Genomic DNA, 21,606 nt, shown 5'->3' on the forward strand with positions numbered 1-21,606 from the left:
AGCTACCTTCTATTTAGTCTTACACTGTTAATTAGGAACGGCTAGCGCAGATAGCTCTCTTGTAGCCTTTCGCGAAATTCAAAACAAAGTGATAGAAAAATGATATAGGGATAAGTCGTATTTAAATTTCATTTTGTATCCAACATATATTGCACTTATTTTGCTTTTTGTAAACTTTTATAATTTCAGATTATGTACTGTTACTTAAAGGCTAATAAATATTCCCTTTGTTTCACAAATATTAACTGTAGACTTGTTACAGATCATAAATGAAAAATCTTTGGAGTAACACCTCACTTCTTTTGAATTTGGATATAACCCTATTTTGCTAATTAATTTCATCAATTTTAAATAAAAAGAACAGAATCAAATATAGATGGAATGTAGATGGGCGTTAACTTGATGCAACTTTTTATCTTTCGTATCAGTTATTAATCATTGCCTGATCTTCTCAGATAGACTACCAATTTTGACTCTTTTTAATTTTATGTTGGTATATCTCCAATATTTTGGTCCATACATTCATTTATAGGGTTGAAGAAATTGTAACTTTTTAAAACGACAGTGGGAGTCATAATGTTAAGATAATTTTAAAACTTTACAAGACTAAATTCTAGTTTCTCAGATGAGAGGGGAGTGAGTATGCCCCACACTAAGGAAGTACAAACTAATATACATGTATCAGAAAAACAGCAACAATCGAGAAATCAAAATTACATCCCAAGACAAAATTTAAATGTAGAAAATTATAATTGCTGTATGAAATTCCAAATCAAATAATAACAAAAATGTTGAGGTGATAAAAAATATGCTTCCTCCCCCAGTGCCTCGTATGTTTCTTCGCATAACTCGTTGCTGTTTTGAAAACAAAGCACTCCCATCACCTACAATTTATAGAATAGAATAGAATAAAATAATAAAAAATTGTGTATACAAATTAATTTGACGACCTTGTATACACGTAAGTGTGATTATCTGATGAAATTGGTTTATTTTAAATTAAATATGTTTTTAAAAGAATGTTTCCTGTAATGGAAAATAATGCGCAATGAATAAAGAAATATTAAATTGTACAAGTTAACATCTACATTGTTAAAAACACTGTCCTATATAAGCCGTAAAAATGTATGTTTATACGCGATGATATATTTTCAGGTTTATCGAATCCTCTTTGAGTAATTGCATAGGGTCTGCAAGATAAATGGGATATTGAGGGAGTATTTCTTACTCTGAGTTTAGAAACATATGTACGTTGTTATGATTTGCTTTTTACTCACAACAGTGAACTCATGTTCATACAAGATTTGTAAAATATACATCTTTACACTACTAATTTATTCTTCTGAAGTATTCAGAAAATAACCTCACAAAAAACAAATTTCAAGATTACTAAAGGGACCTGACATTGTATAAAACAGGGTGAAATAATTTTTATTTAATGTTTAAAACACACCTAAAATGATGTGTGAAGATAAAAGATAGCATAGGTTCTGGGGTTTTAGAGAACCTCAAACTTCTAAAATCCAAAATCTAAGTCAGATCAATTCTAAAAAAAATATTGTTTTGTGACATAACATTATATGTGTCAATAATTATACAATATTACTCTACCCTGGGCATGTATACTACCTTCATCATTATTGGTCATTCTCATAAAAATATAAAGAAAGTTGAATTCTCAAGTTACCATCTGAACCGTCAGTGAAAAATCTTATTGTTTCCTTTTATGTAAAATGACTAACTTTACTCAATATAAAGCTGACTTTCTTAACAGTAACTGACATCACTTGCACTCGACAACAGAATAGTGGCATACGAACATTTCAGTTACAAATATGGGTTGCTATGAAACTTAGAACCACTGATTACAGAGGACCTACATAATGTCACCAAAAACCTAATTAATACGTATTCTACTAATTGTTCAGTTAACACATCTATAAGACAAGGCTTGTTGAAAACCTACCACAATCCAAGGAACAAAGAATGCTGAGAATAATATGTGACCAATCTTTAAAATAAACTGTTAATATGTGCCCCACGTCAAGCAACTGCTCAGGAGAAATATCATTCTTGATGCTCAAAAGAGATAAATAACATACTGCGATCAAAGATATGTCAAAACAGGTTACGTACATAGAAAAGGAAAGGTATCAATGGGTATTACTGTTCCCCTTCTAACATAAATAAATAATCTTCATATTTTTCTTTTTTCTAACAATCAACACACGAGAAGCCCAAGAACTCTCCATAGGTTGTGTGAATCTATCCTGTTGCTTTTACTGTTTTTTAACACTTGCAACCACTATAGTGCTACAGGGAAACTCACTTGGCAGTTGTTTTATTGGACATGCTTTACCCATATTGTTTTGGTGGAGAGTCATTGTTGTTCAATCAATGAACAATCTAATCCTACAAATCCATTTGTATATTCGTCCAGGAAATCTCTGAATTGTTTTTACTGTATTGGGTCCAGATTTTCAGCACAATCTTCAGCCAATGACCCCAGATTTGTTGATAGCCATGTATCTGCTTTTGGTCACAGTGTGACAAATGACACAACTCTAACATAATTAGTAGTATCAGCTACTTCTCACCATTCCAGCATTCAGTTGGATATCCAGTTGCCCATAGATGCAAAATTACTTTATTTCATGTGTAGCTTCTATAACAAAGTTACATGGCATTAATGCACTCGACTTGATTTTTATTAAACTACAGCCCATCACTTGCATACTCAAGGCACTGTTATTGTTCCAATCACTACATACACTTGTGCAACTCGCCACTCCTGAGTATCAATCTGATTGGAACTGATAACTGCACTGGAAAGACTGATGTACAGGTTCCACAATATATTCACCCCAGAGGTGCCATTTCAAGATCAAAGATTGGAAGCAACCACTTTCCTTCCGTGTTTTTAATAATATTTCATATTTCATAAGTTTGTTATTCAATGATGGTTTTTAATCCTTTGATGCACAATTTTTAATAGTGAGATATTTTACATTGCCCACATTGTACACAATTTTGAAATCCTTCTCACTTCTTTTTCGTCACAATCTTTTTCTGCGTATTTGTAGATGATTGAGTTATTGATCAAGATAGACTGTAAATGTTTATTTGTATGTAGTTTCAAGTAGCTTATTTGGTCCACAGCAAAAAACACACAGACAAAATTATATACAACGTGATAATGTTGAAATCTATCAACCATGTCCCTGAATTTAAGAATAATGTAAATTTATGGTGCTCTCATGTTTCCCTCACTTTATAACAAGTTAACGTATACAACACATTTTGGAATATCATAACTCACCTAATGAGAACTTTTTCACCACCTAATTAATCAAGGTTATATTAAATTTGTTTTTAATAACACAGGGTGGTCCGTAAGTCCATACCCATCCATATATCGTATGTATCCAGTGTATCTGTGTGCTGTCCCTCATTCTCGCTGCATAATATTATGCTCCACCATGTTATGGGAGACATTTTCCTCAACATGGGCTTACATCGGCCATATTTTTCTGAGAAAAAAAAATTATAATACATGCGTAATTGAATATAACATAATAACATATGGATGGGTAGGGACTTACGGGCCACCCCGTAAATTTGTAATTATCCACACTTGTTATTGGAAATAATGAAATGTACTTACAATATTGTGAGTTCTATAAATTAGAATTTTAATCAAATTTATTTGTAGATGGTATGTACAAAGCTTACACAACCATACAGTCCCGTATTTGCAGTTTTATGATAAATACCTACTTCTAGTTTGTTTGTTTGTTTAGAATTAAGCACAAAGCTACACAATGAGCTACCTGTGCTTTGCCCACCACGGGTATCGAATCCCGGTTTTTAGTTTGTAAGTCCGGAGACATACCACTGTGCCACTGGGGAGCCCTGCTTCTAGATATTTACTAAAGTTGACAATTTCCATATGAAAAAGTGGTAATCTTGAGTTATTTTCTTATTCAAAAGAAAGTTTTTATGTTTTTTAGTTGTTTATTGAACTAATATAACAAAAATAACATTTCTCCCCCTAACAATCACAATAGTTACATGTACATACTGATTGTATATAACTGATTGAAAGGTTTAAAACAATAATTTAGCTATTATTTTTTGTGATACAACAAAAGAGGTTAGAAAGGCTAGCTGTCATAAATAGAGTTATTAAAACAAAATGCAATTTTTAATGGCATATTCCAAAGATTCTTTGAGTACTGTTTTTCTTAATCCATGGATAACTTCCTCATTTTAAAATACAAAGAAACACTAGCAGAATAGACATATTCTTAACATTTCAGGTTTTTTAACAGCTCGGCATGGCCAGGTGGTTAAGGCGTCCGACTCCCTGTCACACCAAACATGCTCGCCCTTTCACCCGTGTGGGCGTTATAATGTGACGGTTAATCCCATTATTCCTTTGTAAAATAGTAGCCCAAGAGTTGGCAGTGGTTGGTGATGATTATATGTCTTCCTTCTAGTCTTATACTGCTATATTAGGGACGGTTAGGGTAGATAGCCCTCGAGTAGCTTTGCGCGAAATTCAAACCAAACATTACTGAATATCTACCTTTTTATATATTTCCTAAGGAATTTATTAATAAAACCATCTAGTTTATGCTTATAATGACTAATGTTAGAAAATATTACTCTATTCAGACATTCTTTTTTATGAATCTTAAGTATATCATACAAATTACCATATGATAAACTAGATGGTCTAATGTCATTATAAAATATGATACACTGATAGCTTTATAATATTTTCTAAGCAAATTTTGGGCAGTGTTCTTTGCCAATGTTGCAGTAGTTGACAAACAGAACAACTTTTTAACTTTTCCCATCCTGCATGGTGCAGAGACACGCACCTCTGCTGTGGTGAGTATCCGATTAGCGGACCTTGCAGTGTCACATGCATATCTCATGAGTGGACAATGCCATATTTGGTATACTATAGGCTGTGGCATTTACCATATGGATGGACCTACATAGTACTGCCTAGTCATTGGAGATCAGGCACATGACTTAACTTGGCCCAATATATTGCCTATGAACCAGGTTGATTTGGTAATAGCTATCATATATGACTGTGGGCGTTCAACAGTAACAAAGTAAAGACTTTCATCTCTCAGGACTAGGTGTTGATCAACCCGTTTTTGAATTCATTTATTGCAGGCAGCAGTTTGTCTGAAATGCTATAGCAAATAGACAACATCCTATTTTTTCATTCCCTTGAACACTGGAGGCATAACCTACTTGACCTCACTCACAGAGATCCATACAGCTAGCGAAAGCCTCTCTCTTTCATGGGAACCATGTCATTGTCAGGTAGAAATACCACCAGATAGAACTTGCTAAAATGAGCAATGAGCTATTTGAGCTGGCTTGTAGAACAGTTCTATGCGACACTAGGCATCATGAGCTGTTGCCAGTGTTGCATAAAACCTTTCAGTCATGAAAGGTACATTACCCCTTGTTTAATCGGTCTTAATGGGTGAACATTGTTTCTTCTGCCGAGGAAGTTACTTGAGATGTATCAAGGTTTATTTCATTGGGCACTACTAGTATGAGAAGAGATATGGCCGTGATGACCTGACTGGTTACTGCCCAGGAGTCCTGTAGAGATCTTCCTATGTAGTTTCAAACTTATCAAATGCCATTCAAATTTTATAACTCTCAATTGCTCACCATACTTTCCTTTCACCAAAATCGACTCTCTGGGCTATGTTTTTCTCCAGGTGGTCCGTGTACGCCAAACATGAACAAATTGCCCTGAGTCTGCCGTTGAAGATTGATGAATGTCATAGACCTTTGCAACATGAGCTTCTCCTATACCTAATACATCTTTCCCAAAGTTGTTGTCTATATCCCCCAATTTCCTTTTCAGTCGTGAGTACTTATATTTCCTGAATATACCATTATGAATTCAGAAACATTCATTTAAATCAAATAAGCACAAAGTATCGGGATAGGGGTAATGCATACATTGTATAAAAAACAACAACTCTGGATACATATTAATGCCACGGTACCAAAATGTCTCCTTTCTATCAGTTTGTACTATTCTTAAATGAACTGACTTTCTAACAAGTAATTAGATAGTCAGACTCATTAATAAGCATAGATTCAACTAAATTTGTGGAGTAGTCTGTATTTGAAAACTTGACTGAATTTTCTTGGGAGTGAGAAATAATGACACTGAACAAGTTTAACGAAATGAACACAATTTTTTATTAGTAACTTAAAAATGCAACATATGTACTTGTGTAAATGGATCGTGATTAAGACCACAGCTCCCTCTCTGTTAAGATAGATCTCAGTAGATCTAAACACATGATATCCATAATGAACCAAACTTGTAGATATTACGGTGTAACTAAACAAAGAAAGCACATTTGAATTCAGCAGGAAAATTTTGTTTCTTTGTCTCGTTACAGTATAATATTGTGGCCCGTTTTCTATCGCTCCATTCGTTAACTGTAATATTCAGACACTGTCAAATTATTTAGTAGAGGTAACTGTTAACAGGCCCAGCATGGCCAGGCAGGTAAAGGCGTTCGACTCGTAATTTGAGGGTCGTGGGTTCGAATCCCCGTCACACCAAACATGCTCGCCCTTTCAGCCGCAGGGACGTTATAAGCTACGGTCAATCTCACTATTCGTTGGTAAAAGAGTAGCCCAAGAGTTGGCGGTGGGTGGTGATGACTAGCTGCCTTCCCTCTAGTCTTACACTGCTAAATTAGGGACGGCTAGCACAGATAGCCCTCGAGTAGCTTTGTGCGAAATTCAAAAAAAACAAACAAACAAACAACAAATCCATTCGTTGACTGTAATATTCAAACATTGTCAAATTATTCAGTAAAGGTAACTTTTAACAAGCCCAGCATGGCCAGGCGGGTAAAGGCGTTCGACTCGTAATTTGAGGGTCGCAGGTTCGAATCCCCGTCACATAAAACATGCTCGCCCTTTCAGCCGCGGGGACGTTATATTGTGACGGTCAATCCTACTATTCGTTGGTAAAAGAGTAGCCCAAGAGTTGGCAGTGGGTGATGATGACCAGCTGCCTTCCCTCTAGTCTTACACTGCTAAATTAGGGACGGCTAACGCAGATAGCCCTTGAGTAGCTTTGCGTGAATTAAAAAAAAAAACAAAAACAAAAAACACAACCACTTCATCTCAGGCGCCATTTAAGTAGCCCTCCTCTGAACCTTTCTATTAGCGAACCTTGCTTATTTACACTGAGGGAAAACAAAGTAACTTAAAGTATTACACTATAAAAGTGTCAGAAACTAGATATGCCAATGAATTATTATATTTATTTATAATTTATTAACTGAATAAAGTCACCTGAAAATAAAACTATCACATGCATTGGATAACTCGTGATTGACAACCTTTTTTTTGCGAAAATAAATATATTAATAAAGATCTTCTAATAACTTGAACAGGCTTACATTAATACCACAATATTTTACTGTAAAGTTTTGTTTAAATTAGACATCAGCGCCATTAAAACACGTCTGTTGTCGGTCGCAGTGGGCGGAAACTTTCACGAAAGCGGAAAGACACGTGAAAGGGGAAACAAAACGGTATCAAAGTTGAAGTGAAAGAACATCGGGGTGGATAAGGTTAGTGCAATCAACTTAAATTTACAGAACTGAATTTGTAGATTCACTTTTAAAAGTTTTAATACGGTATGGATTTTAAACATTACTCATGGAAAATAATTATAATTCTTTGTAGATCTATCTTTTAGAGTTAATACAACTTAAAAATATGCATGGATAGCTTTCTCAATTTTCGTAGAGTTTAAACTCGTGTCGTGAGGCATATGCTGAGGCTCTTGCTAATATTATGGGTACGAACTGACTAAGTGAATGTGTGACGTCACGTTTCACAGATCCTTTCGAGAAATGAAAAGGAAATCCAGCTGTAGCAACTTTTACTACCATACTTGTAAATTATTTAAACAATTGGTAAAGCTCGCAGTTCAAAAATTGTGTTGTAAGTTATCTAGTGTTATACATAAGGCCATTTGATTTATTGTTATCAACTGTCATATAATAAAATCTCAAGCAATTGTATGGAATCTACTCGGTAACTCTATGCTCCGAGAATGCGAGAAGATGAGCAAGCTGAGACAAATTTTTAATAGGTATATGGAATTCGTATGTTTCTTTGTCGAGAAACTTTATCATTTAAACGAATTCGTCTCTCTTTTTCTACGTGTATACAACTTATTTAAAAACTTGAAAAACTTTTAAGTAAAACTGTTTGGAATTTAAATGTACAATATCTGCCTGTCTGCTCATATACTGGTATTTACTTATATAATTTCTTCCCATAATTATCTTTCATTCTCACAGTTAGCATCAAATATTATAAACAGTCGTTATTGGAAAATAAAATGTCCATACATTCATAAATATGTGTGTATTTATTTGCAGAAACCATTATATATATTAATGTACGGATAATGGTGTATTACTTAAATTTGTTTCAGGAATACCATTTCAAATTTAAATAGGGGGGATGTTTTTAGAAGTTTGTTGGAGTTAAATTTCCAAATGTTCTTAGTGGTTATTTGAAATTTAAAATATTAATATCAGTCTAATTTGAAAACATTTGCTGTTCTTTTGCTATTTTACTTTAGCTTTGATAGTTCCTTTTTCTGTCATGCATTTGTTGCTTTGTCTTTGCTATATTTTGGTTAATTCATACTTGTAAGGTGTTTGGTAATTTTATCTATTGTGTTGATAGTGGTGCACTTTTGTATAGTCCTGAATAAAGTAGTAAAAAGCAAAAGAAATAAACATTTCCAAATAATCTTTTGGTTACAAAACAAAAGAAAAATGTACAGAGCCAAGAAAGAAATAAGATAATGATAGATAAACACTGTAAATAAACAACTTGCACCACAGAGATAAAGACAAAAACAAAAAATCTCGTTATGAAGACAGTGTATTCATTTCAAAATGGGTTAGATTCATTATCAAAAAAAGAAACAATCTGGAGAGAGAAAAACTGGAGAAGTAACATGTATGTTTTCTTCCTCTTGGTCCAAGATAAATTTATAAGTTTTACAGGAGCTGTAGTGCAATCCATCAAAGTAGCTGATGCCTTTAACAAACTGGTTAAAAATGGAAAAAAAAAATCGTTGAACTTAATGTACATTATATACTTGAATACAAGATATGAACTGGAAAAATTAGTGTTTAGTTGTTCCCTATTCCAAACTAATTTCAGTTTTTTTTTAAATACACAATAAATGTTGTTTTGAATTTAGTATGAGAAGTTGACATCCATATACGATAAAATGTCCATATCATTAACTACGTGAAAACAATTTTAAATATCTTCAGAATTTTTATTAACTACGTGAAAACAATTTTAAATATCTTCAGAATTTTTATATGTACTTTTAAATTATGTAACATGTTATTTTATAATTTGTGATCCACCCCAAAATGCTTGAATGATAAATAAAAGCCAAAATTGTTTTACTTCAGACAGTAGCTGGTATAAATACATCAAAATAAATTTGTATTTATCTTAGTTCCTTATTTACATTGTCTCTTTTTCTTTAGTATAACTTAATGATCAATCAGAGTTATGCTAAACAAAATATAAAGAAAACTAATAACTTATAGATGATATTCCATAGGTATATTCTTAAAATTGCATTTTCCCAAAATAACCCAGGTGAAATGAGATGCAGGTTTCACATTTGATTTTATTCATCTTGTGGTAGACTTAAAAAGTTTAGAATTTTTGAGACCTCTTCATATATAGCTTTTTATGACAAAGATGTTTCATCTGATGAAACTTTTTGTGTTTGAAGACTTCCAGTTATTTTACTGCTATACTTATTTAATATTTGTCTCAATACATTCTTCTGTATACATTTAATGTAAGATTAGAACTTGTGATATTATAGTCAATCTGCTACTAAAGGGGGGGGTAATCTATGGGTGGAAGAAAATGTTAAGTTTGATAAGCCTCAGTGTGTGTGTGTGTTTGGTATACACTTTAAATTTATTTCAAGTTATAGTCACTTCATAACTATTTATAATTATATAAACTTTATTCAGATGGTTTACATACTTCCTTGTAATGTATAATCTAAATTCCATACATATCTTAAGGACATTTTCAAAATTTACCCATAATTTTAGGAGAGTGTACTTTCATAATATTACAAGTGTCAATACAAATTCTTTTTATAATTTTTTTATGGAAGCTGATTAGTTTACTAAATTTTGATGAAATCGGAGAAGATCAAGCTGATGACATTTGTTTTTAGTAATATTGAATAGTTTTATTTTGAGCCATTCATGCTAAAAATTAACATTATGAAATTTTTTTAAAATTCTAAATGTTCTATTCATTTTTTTTTATCATGAGTGTAAATTGACAGGTGTTTATTGTTCGTATCAATCAAAGATTTCATATTGGGCCCATAAAGGTACACTGTATATCAAAACATTAGCTGCTGGCTTTGATGTGACAGTTTGCTATTTTTGGTGAAATGCTGATTTTAATGGTAAATAGATATCATAAGTAGCTGTGTAAATTAAGATTTGAAAATTAAATAGATTGTATATTGTGATGAGTTGTTACAATTAGTAAGGATATTTCATACAAGAATGTGATTTATTTTCAAATTCAAGTTTAAAGTCTAACAAAAGCTTGTTTCAAACCTTTTTAAAACTTAAAAATCTACAACAAAAAAGTGTCTTCAGGTGATTTTTCAAATGATTTGTATGTAAAGATTAAGTGTAATTTAAGTACACATTTTCAGTTCTAATTTGTTTTATTTTTTAATTTATTTACAGAACTACAAAAAAATACTTTTGAGAGAGAACAAAGCTAGAATGTATAGATTTAAACCTTCCAAGTACAAGAATGCTACACCCAAAGTTCCAAAGAGGGGGGAGGTAAGCACAAATATGTTTTGTAGTAGTTGTACATGGTATTGTTCAGTTATATATTAACTTTCTTTGTGTGCTGTTTTAACAGTTTAAGAAAATATGCAAGGTCATTAATCGTTATACACTTCTTGTTAGTTAACATTGGAGAAATACATTTTCTAGGAATATGATTTAGTATATTGAACTTTGTTAACCTGTGCATGTCATTACTTTGAACTGTTTAATTATGCTTTCTTTCTGTGCATGTGAAGGGTTGGGTTCTTGATCTGAATATTGGTTCACCACAATCTTTTGGCAACCACATCAAATCCAGTGCTGCATTTATGGCATTTAATATCGATTCAGGAGGTAAGTTGGAGTATCACTGTTTTGTGTTTTAATAGAATGATTATATTGGGGTAATGGAGTCTGATATTGAATCCATAATTTAGGATGGAAGTTACAATTACTCTAATTTCACTTGTGTCTGCGAGACTATTTTTTGAAGTATTCATGGCTGTTTGAACAGAACTATAAAGAAAGGTGTTCATATATCTATATCTTGTGTTCAGGAAAGATAAAAACAAATTTTGCCTTTAGTTTTATTGTGAAGTGTTTAAATTCTCTTTTAAAATGTTTGATTTCTTTTAGAAAAATAAAATATTTAATTCAATGCAATTTTCACAAAACCCAAATTCTACACTGTATACTAATACACATCTCTAAGCAATAATGATGAATAAGGACATTTTATTGACAATAAAATGGTTATATCTTCTTTATAGAGAATGCTTTTATATGATGGAACTAATTTAACTAATTTTTATTTGATGTGATATTGGTTTTGGAAGTGTTTGGTTTTATGTACACACATGATACACAAAATAAGTTAACGAAAAAATAAACTATCATATGTGATAAACAAATATGCAGAGGGCTGCCACCAAAGTTAATACAGTGCAAATACTGTTGACTTGTTTGATATATGTAAAGTGCTGCTATATTATAATATTTGGTGAAGTTCTCTGTTTATTTGAAAGATTTTTATAACTTATTTCTAAGTGTGTACTGTATTTTTGTAAATTCATGTTGTTGAAAAAAATTAACCTTGTGCAGTTTAAATTAATAACAAATACTATTTGAAATTACATAATCAGAAATGTTAATTGTGGTTACCCCTTGGTGTGGATTCCTGTACGTGGTGAGGGGACCTCCCAGGGAAGGTTCTGTTCTATCTGGTTACCTTCTCTGGGATCTAAACATCCACCCATGTGTTTGCCGTGCGTGACAACCCGTGAAGGGGAGGAGAGGATCCTGGTGGTTGAGGGGTCCAACCCTAACACACCACTTTGGCCTCGATTTCCTGTAGACGGGCAGCCTTTGGGTGGCCCCCCTTGGGTCAATCGGCTGGTCCACTTGGGCTAGAGTCAACCAAGTACCAGTGTTGGAAGTTCTCAACGGGTGTTGTGGACATTGTGCCTGATGCTGGTGTTTGGGTATAGTGCTCACGAAACCCTGGCGTTGCTGCATTGTCCTTGCATGACATTGTAGTGCGTCCCCTTGAAGGACTCCATGGTGGGTGGGGTCAGTGGGTACCGAAATTTTTCTTTTTTCCTATGGATCCTCCTTCAAAAAATTTAAATAAAATAGTGAAAAAACAGTCAATAGGTAAATGCCCACCTCTTGAAGACTCTGAGCAGCAATCTTCAACATCTGTAACACACGTACCTCATTTTCTTATATTACATTCTCTTTTGGAAAAACTTTTAGGGCAAATGTCCCCTTTTTTTATTCAAAAGGGACTAGAGGGACTTGTTGGCTCTCCAAAGTCAGTAAAGAAACTTCGATCTGGTGACATATTGGTTGAAACATCTACAACCCAACACAGTGAACTCCTCTTGAATTCAAAGGCAATTGGGGATATACCTATTGAGGTTACACCCCATGCTGCCTTGAATTCTTCACGAGGAATTATTGTTGAAAGGGATTTGAAGAACGTTCCTCAGTCAGAGATTCTCGCTGGTCTCTCCACTCAAGGAGTTTCTGCAGTGAGGCAGCATCTCCACTGCAAAGATGGAGTTACACTGCCAACAAATACCCTCGTTTTAACAGTTACTTAGCCATGCACCTGCCACCATCAAGGCAGGTTATCTCATTGCAAGGTTTGGCCATACATACCAAACCCTCTTCGATGTTTCCAATGTCAGAGATTCGGCCACTCAAACACATCTTGTCGTGGTTCCCTGACATGTGCTCGTTGTGGAGGCAAGGACCACGATGCCTGTGACTGTGACATGAACCCACATTGCATAAACTGCAATGGTTCTCACCCCTCTTACTTTCATTCTTGCCCAAAATGGTTGAAGGAAAAAGAGGTGCACCGTTTGAAAACGACACATAACATTAGTTATCCTGAGGCTCGGAAATTGCTGTCCACAACTCCATCTCGGACATATGCTGCTGCACTTCATTCCACAACTACAGTGGGAGTGCAGACAGATCTCTGTGCCTCCAAGAGAATCGTTTTCAAAACAAATGAAAAGCCTTTTGACCTCCGTGGTTAAAAAGGTTGATGAATCGACTTCCACACCCATCTCTGTTCCTCCCATACCTTCCAACAAACCTCAAGGTCCACGTCCTTCAGTTTCAAATACAGGCATTTCTTCTGATACATCTTTTTCTCCCACCACAAGATGCAAAACAATCATTCGTTTGCATCCTCAGTCACTGGATTCCCCTTCCAATAACAAAAACCTGCCCACCTGACCCAGAGCAGGATCCATGGAGGTTGATAGACCTCCTCCAACTAAAGACAGTAGAGAAAAAAGACGTGGTCGTAAACCGAAGGGTTCTCCAGCCACTTCACCTACCTGTTCTTAAAAATGGCCGCCTTGATACAATGGAACTGTCGAGGTTTACGTTCTAATCTGGATGATATCAAAACGCTGATTGCTTCCTACCATCCTGTTTGTCTTTCTTTACAAGAAACATTTCTCAAAACTGCTGATACTGTCTCCATTCGGCAGTTTTCTCTGTACAGAAATGACAAGCTGTGTGATGGTCAGTAGAAGGGGTGGCACTGTTGGTTGATCAACACGCGTGCCCACCCTGTCTTTGTCACTCAACACACCCTTGGAGGCTGTAGCCATTCGTGTTTCCTTGGGTCATACCATCTCTGTTTGTTCTCTGTACCTGTCCCCAGGAGAGAAATATGATCAATCAGATCTTGATGCTCTCATTGAACAGTTGCCATCTCCATTTCTAATCCCAGGGGATTTTAATGGACATCATCCCCTCTGGGGAAGTGCTATTATTGATGGGAGGGGCCGATCTGTAGAACGGATGCTCTCTGATCACAATCTTTCTCTTTTCAATACTGGTTCTTCCACTTACTTTCATGCACCTAGTCAGCCCTTTACTGCTATTGATCTCTCAGTTTGCTCCCCTTCATTATTCTCCCATTTTTCATGGAGGATTGACAGTAATCCACTAGGCAGTGATCATTTTCCGATCCTTTTGAGAGAGACTGGCCGTGGTTGATGCCACCCTACGCATGTGCCCCGGTGGAAGCTGGATCAGGCAGACTGGTCCACTTTCACTGCTCTCGCAGAACTTGATCCTGACATCATAAATCAGCCATCAATAGACGACTGTGTAGCAGCGGTAACTGACTGTATTACACATGCAGCTGCTCAGTGTATTCCTAAAACCTCGACACGTTTTCCACGATATCCTCGTCCATGGTGGTATCCTGCTTGCCACTTAGCACGTAAGGCTCAAAAGCAGGCCTGGAATACTTTTCGTAGATATCCCACACTTTCAAACCGTGTTGCTTTCCAACAGGCCCGTGCACATTCTAGGTGGGTAAGATGTCAAAGCCAGAAGGAATCTTGGATTAAGTTCACAACCAGCATATCTTCTACCACCAGTTCCAAAATCATATGGGACAGGATTCGAAAGGTTAATGGGCACTACAATTCTGTCCCCCTCTCGATCTTACTCTCTGATGTTCAGGAGGTGACTGATGTTCGTAACATCGCTAACACTCTAGTTGAAAGCTTTTGCCGGGTATCTAGCACTTCTGCTTGTTCCTCCACCTTCCTGGCCATCAAGACTTGGGCAGAGCAATCACCTCTTTCCTTTTGAACTGACTGTTTCTTTGACTATAATTGTCCTTTTACACTGGTGGAACTAAAATGGCCCTTCATCGGTCTGCCAGTACGTCTGTTGGACCTGATGATATTCATTATGACATGCTGCACCATCTATCTCCTGCTTCTCTTGATGTCCTTCTGATTGTTTTCAACTGGATCTGGCAGGAGAATGTTTTCAACTGATGCCTGGTGCCATCTTTCTCTAAGCCAGGGAAAGATTCCCACCCAGTGTGGGTTCTCGCCTTGTTTGGTTCCTTGACAAACACTCCACCACAGACCACCTAATTCCACCACAGACCACCTCTTGAAACATCTATCAGAGAAGCCTTTCTCAACCACCAACATCTTGTATCAATATTCTTTGACATAGAGAAGGCTTACGGCACAACATGGAGGTATGGTGTTTTGCGAGACCTCCATACATATGGGTTACGTGGCCATCTACCCATGTTTATTAAAAAATTTTTAATGGACAGGAGATTCCAAGTTTGTGTGGGTTCGACACTTTCCGTTCTTTTGTACAGGAACTTGGAGTCCCTCAAGGCTGTGTATTGAGTGTTACACTTTTCAGTATAAAGATAAATGCCATCACTGAACAACTCCCTCTCACTGTTGCGAATGGGCTGTATGTTGATGACTTTCACATCTCATGTCAGTCGTCAAACATGAGATATATTGGCGGCAACTACAAACCGCCCTCAATTGTGTAATGGAAGTGGACTCTGGTGAACGGCTTTAATTTCTCTCTCTCCAAAACTGTATGCATGCACTTTTGCCGTCGACGGGTATTCACCCTGATCCTGAACTTCATATCGGTGAAGTTTTGCTGCCAGTGGTCCCGGAGACCAAGTTCTTGGGGCTTATCGTTGATCGTAAACTGACCTTTATACCACACTTAAAGCAGCTTCGGGTCAAATGCACAAGAGCACTGAACATCCTCCGTGTTCTCTCTTCTACCAGTTGGGGGGCAGATCGCTGTTCAATGTTAAAGGTATATCGTGCTCTTATTAGATTGAAACTCGATTATGGATCAATGGTCTATGGCTCTGCCAGACCCTCGGCCTTAAAGATGCTGGACCCCATTCATCACCAAGGACTTCGACTCTGCACTGGGGCTTTCCGTACCTCTCCAGTTCAAAGTATATACATTGAATCTCATGAACCTTCTCTACATCTTCGCCGTTTGCAACTATCTTTACAATATACTTCGAAACTTCATTCCTTACCAAAGCATCCCACCTGGAAATGTGTTTTCCTTCCTCAGTACTTTTTCAGAACAGACGATCTGTCATTGCTCCGTTTGGCCTTCGCATCTGGGCGCAATTGGATGAATTGTGTCTGTCCTTGGATAACATTGCAGATTCCACAGGTCGGCCCATCCCACCATGGCTTATTACAGCCCCAAAATGTGACCTTTCTTTCAGTCACCTAAAAAAGGCAGATACTCCAGATTGGAAGTACCGTCTTTTATTTTATTCAATGAATATCTTTCAAACAATCATTCAGTTCCCATTTATACAGATGGTTCCAAATCAGGTAATTCAGTGGGCTCTGCTATGGTTTGCTATGGGTCAGTAGTTGCGTGCAGAATCCCTTCTACAGCTTCTGTGTTCACTGCTGAACTGTATGCCATATCTCTTGCCCTGGATCATATTGCAGCTGAGCAGTACTCCAACTGCACTATTTATACTGATTCGCTTAGTTCTATACTTGCCTTGGAATCGCTACACGTTAGCTCACATCCTATTCTCGCTGATATTCGAAACCGACTGGCCCATTTCTCATTAGCAGCTACTTCAATCCAGTTTTTCTGGATACCAGGCCATGTTGGTATTTATGGAACGAGCTTGCAGACATGGCAGCTAAATATGTCTGCTTCAGCACCATCACTCTTATGCCTATTCGTACATGGACTATGGTGTTGTCTTCAAGGCTTGGCTCCGTGCCAGCTGGCAGTCCACTTGGAGTGAGCAAAGCGACAACAAACTTTTTCAAATCAAACCCAAAATTGGACTTTGGCCATCTAGCTTCCGTAAAGTTCGGAAGGAGGAAGTTGTTCTCATTAGGCTACGCATTGGTCACAGTTTTTTAACTCATCATTTTCTTTTATCTGGAACTGATGCACCAATGTGTAGTTTGTGTAACACTCAAATCACTATCAGCCACATTTTACTTTCATGCCATCGTTACAATTCTTAACGACAGCAATATGTTAAACATTTTTTCCCAGGGTCAGTCTGTGACATTGGACAGAGTTATTGGTGATGGTGACTCTGTCCACCTTGATAATGTTTTTAATTTTTTAATGGCTATTAATCTTTTTAATATCATTTAAGTGTTGCATATTTATTCATTACACCTTTTTAATTGTGGTTCTTTTTTACAGTTTTAATCTCTCTCATTCAATTTGACATTGGACAATGGCCAGAACATTAAATAACTCGACACCAGGACTGGAAAGACCAACTTCAGGTGACTAACACTACTGTTTGAACTATCCGTTTGAACTGCTCGTTAGTCATCCTGGGGAGTTGTTATTATACTTTTGCTGCATATCATTTCACACTTTTACTACTTTACTTTTTAGTACTGGCCATATTGATTCATAACCCGGAACCAGGACTGGAAAGACCAACTTCAGGTGACTAACGCTACTGTTTGAACTATCCGTTTGAACTGCTCGTTAGTCGTCCTGGGGAGTTGTTATTATACTTTTGCTGCATATCATTTCACACTTTTACTACTTTACTTTTTAGTACTGGCATATTGACATTTCTGGAAAGGCACTTTTGACTAACGCTTTTTGAACTATCCGTTTGAACTGCTACTTTTGGCCATCATTTCACACTTTTACTACTTTACTTTTTAGTACTGGCCATATTGACTCAACCCGGAACCAGGACTGGAAAGACCAACTTCAGGTGACTGACGGTGGTTTTTATACTTACCTGTTAGTCTTCCTGGCGGGCTATGATCATTACCATTCTGCTACAGGTAGTCCTTTACAACTTTGTTGACTGGATGTCAACATTGGTTTTTACGCCATTTTCTGTTTTAATTGCCATTTTGCTTTTATCCTCAATTACTTTTACAAATTTTACTCCATTTACTTGACTTTTATCTTTTACTGGACATTTGGCTACTCATTATTATGATTTTGCAGAGTGTCTTTTAAAACTTTTATTCTTTTACATTTTGATAATAGCTGCTATGACACATAACCCAGAACCGGGACTGGAAAGGCCAACTTCAGGTGATTGACGTTGGTTCTTGAACTTACCTGTTAGTCTTCCTGGCGGGTTATGATCATTACCATTTTGCTAGAGTAAATATTTTACAACTTTGAAGACTGGATGTCACCATTGGTTTTTACACCATTTTCTGTTTTAATTGCTGTTTTGTTTTTACCTTCATTTACTTTTACAAATTTTACTCCATTTACTTGACTTTATCTTTTTATTGGACATTTGGCTACTCATTGTTACAATTTTGCTATGTATCTTTTAAAACTTCTATTATTTTACATTTTGATACTGGTTGCTGTGACACATAACCCAGAACCAGGACTGGAAAGACCAACTTCAGGTGACTGACGGTGGTTCTTGAACTGACCTGTTAGTCTTCCTGGCGGGTTATGATCATTACCTTTTTGCTAGAGTAAATACCTTACAACTTTTTATACTCTGCCTTCTATCTTAACATTGTAGACTAGGTGTCAACATTGGTTTTATACTTTTTTGTTTTACCTTCATTTCCATTTATGTCTATTACTACATTTATTTATTTATTTTTTTACATTTTTACCGAATGTCTGGTGCAGATAGCCTCGCTGCTTTGTGCCATAAAACACTAAATCAATCAATCAGTCAATAATTGTGGTTAAATCACATAATTTAATTTGTTTGATCAGTTGTATGTGAATGAATGGAAATTGTGTTAAAAGAAGAAGGTATTCATCATTTATATTTATCAAACTTTACTGCGTGTTTTGATTTTTTTTTAATTGTGTAATTTTTCTTGCATGTCTGCATAGATTTTTTACTATAATATCTCATGGATAACCAAGAACGCAGAGAAGTTGGGCCTACTAATAAGTGGTGGCTTTTGGATCTTAGACTTTGATGCATATTTCCTAATAAGATGTGACTTGACTCTCAAAGAGACTAGACACTATATTATACAAAGTCTTTAATAAAATTGTCACAGTTTACTCTACATACTGCAGTGCATTACAATAAAATAAATAATACATTTTGCTTTAGAGCTGCTGATATTCTGTTTTAAAACAGAAAAGTGTAGGACTAGCAAAAACATTAAAACCTTTAATAAACAAGAAGCTCCTGCTGGGTTCAGTTCTTCCTCCTGTAACTTGGATTTGAGAATAAGAGATGTACTAACAGAGAGTATCCCCAAATTAAAATGAAGGTTAGGTTAAACCTTGATTTAACATCTGCTAAATCCGAATTTTTACTTACTCTGTGAGAATTCTACAGGGCACCTATCTAGTCAGAGGTTTATAGTGACCAAAGAACATATTGATGAGGGCTTTTCCTAGAGGTTTTCATCACCATACTATTTATCTGTAGTTTGGAATTGAGAATAAATTATTACCTCAAACCTAGTTTAAGTAGCTTAATGCTAATTGTAAGTCATTATCATCAGAAGATCGTTTCTTTAAATAGGATATTTAAGAAAAGTAATTTGACCTTTAAAGTCGAAATTAGTTTTATGTACCAATCAGAATTAAGAAACTTGGAGGTTTCATTAGCAGAAAAAAAGGTTCTCTTTAACTACTAATCAGTTTTTCAACAAAAATTATTCATACTTTAAATACAAACCTACACTCTAATATTCCATGAAGCAAGGGGTTGGAAGTGTTAGATTATAAATCAAAATATTTTGTGGCTAGTTATTTTCTCAAAAAGCCAAAGATGATTCTTTTTTGTTCAATGGCTAATCAAGTCTGAACTACAGTATGTTTTTTTTCAAGCTTGAGTTTACACAATAGGTGTCTGAAGTGCATGAATGAAGTGGAAATACATTTAGATATTTTAAAACATCTAATTTTTGAGAATTGAATAAAATGTCATAAACAACGTGCTCTCTTGAAATTCCATAAGTATTATGTACAGCAGTAAAAAGTATCAAGGCCTTTCTTCTGCAACAAATTATAAGTGATTTGTATAGAAATAATTTTGTGGGAGATTGTATACTATACATTAAACATTGTTACTATTGCTGCTTTTACATATTGGAAGAAGGAATTTGAGTATTGCTCATAACTTCAAAAAGTTTTGGTACAGGATTTCTTTTCAGTTGTCATAGTGAAGTTGAAGGTTTTTGAGAAATTTCTTCCTTTTCCCAACAAGAACAATATCTCTTGATTAAAGTTTGAATACACATTACACATCACTTACCTTTAACACATTTTTTACCTCTAGTCAGTTTCCTACGTTACTTTCTTGCAACCTTATTTAACTGATACCGAATTTCTCAATTTTAACTTATAACACCTTCTAATAAGCATTACAAAAACATATCATTCTGAGACAAATCACTTATCTATGCATAAGATTGTTGCATTTTAGGAAATATAATTTATCTCTTGTGCAACCTGGTTGAATATCATACAGATGAAATGTCATTAGTATGTAACATAATGCAATGATTGTGTAATTCTCACAAAGTAAATGCTTTTTTGGTTTCTAGTATGAACATAATTTGTTTTATCTCACTATAGAACTTCATTTGTTGGACAACATTATTTTATGAACAGTATGCGCCATTATTTAATTCAGCTTCAAGAAAATAATGTATTAGTAACTTGATTGGAACACATTCACATAAACTTGTACAAAGTGGTGTTTGAGTTGTGTGGAAAGCTTCATACATTATTACTATTTCTTTTAACATTAATGATTGTTTCTTGTAAATAAAATTTCTTGTATGTTTGTATTAAATACCAAATCTGGATGAAGTTGAAAATACATACATTTTTTAATTTTATTTTGTTAGCAATGTCAGAAAATTGTTGCATTACTGTTAACGAATTTTGCTTCTGTTTCTAAAGGAGGAGGTAGCTTGGGAGTGTTATCTTTAACTGATCATGGTCAGATGAGAGGAAATCTTCCAACTTTACATGCTCATTCAGGTGATGTTACCTTTTTTATTTTTAAAACACTAATATGTAATTTGCCAAATAGTGTGCTAATTGTGTTTGTGATGCTTTCTCACTAGGAAATTTCACTGATACAGTAAGAAGTAAACATCTCATTGTGTTACTGTTTATTTGATATAAGCATGCTCTGTTACACTCGAAGGTAAATATATTATTCTTTATGTTCAGTGAATGTAAGTGTGAATTGGTAGAGTGAAAGATAAGTATTAGACTGTACCAGCACATACATATATCCAATGAGCAGTGACAAAGGTAAATATTGTTTTGTTTTACTATCCATTGGATACAACTCTGCACAGTCAAGGGTAAATATTATATTAATGTACATTAGAATTAAGTAAGCACC

General features: G+C 35.3%; 1 protein-coding gene across 4 annotated transcripts in view; it reads left to right on the plus strand.

Annotated features, from left to right (window-relative positions):
- Positions 1 to 7,518: 7,518 nt before the first annotated feature.
- Positions 7,519 to 21,606, plus strand: part of pod1 (coronin) — a 68,741-nt gene continuing 54,653 nt past the window's right edge. For 2 of the 4 annotated variants that reach the window (XM_076503934.1, XM_076503931.1), the window contains exons 1-4: positions 7,519 to 7,646; positions 10,854 to 10,955; positions 11,201 to 11,297; positions 21,153 to 21,233. In XM_076503934.1, coding sequence (XP_076360049.1) covers positions 10,893 to 10,955; positions 11,201 to 11,297; positions 21,153 to 21,233 — 241 coding nt within the window. In that variant the 5' untranslated portion in view covers positions 7,519 to 7,646; positions 10,854 to 10,892. Of the gene's footprint in view, positions 7,647 to 7,693; positions 7,713 to 8,152; positions 8,174 to 10,853; positions 10,956 to 11,200; positions 11,298 to 21,152; positions 21,234 to 21,606 lie in introns of those variants that run through there. The other 2 variants (XM_076503932.1, XM_076503933.1) reach the window with 2 other exon arrangements.

The sequence above is a fragment of the Tachypleus tridentatus genome, chromosome 6 (genome assembly GCF_004210375.1).
Source record: "Tachypleus tridentatus isolate NWPU-2018 chromosome 6, ASM421037v1, whole genome shotgun sequence".
NCBI lineage: Eukaryota > Metazoa > Arthropoda > Merostomata > Xiphosura > Limulidae > Tachypleus > Tachypleus tridentatus.